Genomic DNA, 2,500 nt, shown 5'->3' on the forward strand with positions numbered 1-2,500 from the left:
ATTTCGCCTTACGCGACTTGTTTTTGTTTACATACGTACATGGGTTAAAAAGAGGGGAGAACGCTTGTGTTACTTGTTGACAAGTGTATTTTATTATTTAACATGGACGGGGGACTAAGTAAGTCATTTCCGTTCTAATTATAGCTACAGAGAAACACAAGTATTGAACAAACCATGTTGGAACATTTTCAAAACCTACTGGTCGTTTCTGATTGACATTGTGTGAACAGCCTGGAACGAGTCTATCTGATTCACACAATGGTATTCATAAGAATAAAGAAAGGTACACTTAACGCAAATTTACCGGCATTACTTTGGCCGGGTACTGCAGGCGTCGTATCTCCTGGTAGTGGGGGCTGTAGTGGTCATCCCTGTTCAACTCGGGTAGCTCCACCCCGTAGCGCACGTGTCGGGTACGCACCCGTTTGCCTGTCAGATGGGTGTGCAGCTGTGAGGCAAAGATTGTGATTCCCGATGGAGGCAGACCCTACAGTGTGAAGAAGAAAAACACTGTGATTACGTACGCGAATAGGAAGTTCACCTTGTTTTCATCGACACAAAACCAAAACAGATACTGTTGTTGCAAGGCAGGGGAGAAAGCAACAACTCTTTACCCCAAAGCATCAATTTGTTCATCTATCCCGTCTAGCAATGATACAATAATGCCGTTTTAAGTGGGCATCACGATAGAAACAAATCAACAAACCAACAATTAACAGCACATTTCAGCAACTGTTGGGCGCATTTCCTTCAAACTTTAAACGGCAAATTTTAATCTAACAACATGAAGAAAATGAACAAGAAGAAGAAGCAGAACAACAAAACGAAGAAGAAGAAGAAGAAGAAGAAGAAGAAGAACAACAACAACAACAACAACAACAACAACACATTAACAACAACACATTAACAACAACAACAACAACAACACCCATCCCAACAACAAACATAATGTTATTAATTATTTCTAATACGCTGACTGTTACCAAATGATAAAGGACATGTCGAGAAAATGAATATCAACATGAGCCGCCAGGTTAGGTTGTCGTTGATCTTTTTAGGTACTTACATAGCACAAATCCTAAATGAGTTCTAAGCGACTCACAAAAAACATACACAAATAATTATTTCTGTACACAATACCAAATCCAATACTTAAACACATTTTTTTGAGTGATAAACAAAAAAGGTTCCGGTCTGACCGCTATAACATTTGTGACCCTCCACCACGAAATGAGTCGCATGTCACCTCACGCGGTTCTGCGCTAGGCATAATATAAGTCCGGGGGGTGTCTAGTAACAGTGTGAGGGTCACCATAGTCGCAGGCTTATAACTCGAAAAGTTTTCGCTCTTTTCTAAAACGGTTTTCACCACTGGATAGAGAATAAAAAACTCTTTAAGAAAATGTAAAAATATGAAAATCATGAAAAGGTGACATGCGACTCATTCCGTGGTGGAGGGTCACATTTAGCAAGTCGTCTACAATCAGCCCTGACCCGTCAAATAGTCATATGGCGCACTATAATGCCGGCCGGACGAACACGGGTCAACTTTATGCATTGACTCAGAGACGGGATCCATGGTCCACTCCCTGTGTCACACATGAGTCTCGCAAAGAAACCTTGGCCATTCTGCCATAAGTGCAGTTGGCTGATTACATACACCTAAACACGCACACACCTGCTGGGTAGCGCGACTCCGTTGTTGCTAGCTTTCCATTGGGAGGAAGCGACTAGAATTTCACAGCAATGGGACAATAAAGTTCTTGGGCTGAAACTCCCACGGCTTTTACGTGTATGACCGTTTTTACCCCGCCATTTAGGCAGCCATACGCCGCTTTCGGAGGATGAAAAGGAAAAGGAAAAAGAAAAGGAAAATCCAACCAATTTGAAGTGAATAAACTTACCACTTCAGTGCACTGATGGATGCAGTAGCCGGTGAGGGTGAAGAGGGGCTGTCGCGGGGGGATCGCCATTTTGTCTGTGTACTCCAGACCCAGCTCCATGATGCCCGCGTCATGCGCGCGCAGCTGCTTGGTCACGTGGAACCGAAGTCCCGAGGAGTCCACGAGACCTGATCAAGATCGGGGGATTATACAGTGGCAGAGAGGGGATGAGGTTTGGGGAGGAGGAAAAAAGCGAGTCAGTGAGAGACAGAGTGAGTAAGGAAGTATAAGCGAGTGGGTAGTGTGCATGTGAGTGAGCAAATTGTCCAAACTAAGTTCCTTCGTTCATGTGTGTGTGTGAATGTTTGTGCGTGTGTATGTGCGTGTGAGTGTGTGTGTGTGTGTGTGTGTGTGACTGTGTGTGTGTGTGTGGAGTCGTGTGCGTGTGCGCGTGCTAGGGTGCGTGTTAGCCGTGTGTGTGTGTGTGTGAATGTTTGTGCGTGTGTATGTGCGTGTGGGGGGGGGGTGGCACCAACCTGCTTTGCGCTTTGGGTTGTTGTAGTGGATCTCGAGTAGAACGTAGGGCGAGTACCCCTCACCACCTATGGGGACACCAG

General features: G+C 45.0%; 1 protein-coding gene across 1 annotated transcript in view; it reads right to left on the minus strand.

The window, feature by feature from the left end:
- The window catches only part of LOC138948712 (dopamine beta-hydroxylase-like), a 22,720-nt gene that overhangs the window by 10,494 nt on the left and 9,726 nt on the right, over nucleotides 1-2,500 (minus strand). The window contains exons 7-9 of the mRNA XM_070320317.1: nucleotides 2,420-2,500; nucleotides 1,905-2,071; nucleotides 305-487 (exon numbers count right to left, since the gene is read on the minus strand). The exon at nucleotides 2,420-2,500 is cut by the window's right edge and continues 22 nt beyond it. Of these exons, the coding sequence (XP_070176418.1) occupies nucleotides 305-487; nucleotides 1,905-2,071; nucleotides 2,420-2,500 (431 nt within the window). The remainder of the gene's footprint in view (nucleotides 1-304; nucleotides 488-1,904; nucleotides 2,072-2,419) is intronic.

Source organism: Littorina saxatilis, linkage group LG15 (genome assembly GCF_037325665.1).
Source record: "Littorina saxatilis isolate snail1 linkage group LG15, US_GU_Lsax_2.0, whole genome shotgun sequence".
NCBI classification, from domain to species: Eukaryota; Metazoa; Mollusca; class Gastropoda; order Littorinimorpha; family Littorinidae; genus Littorina; species Littorina saxatilis.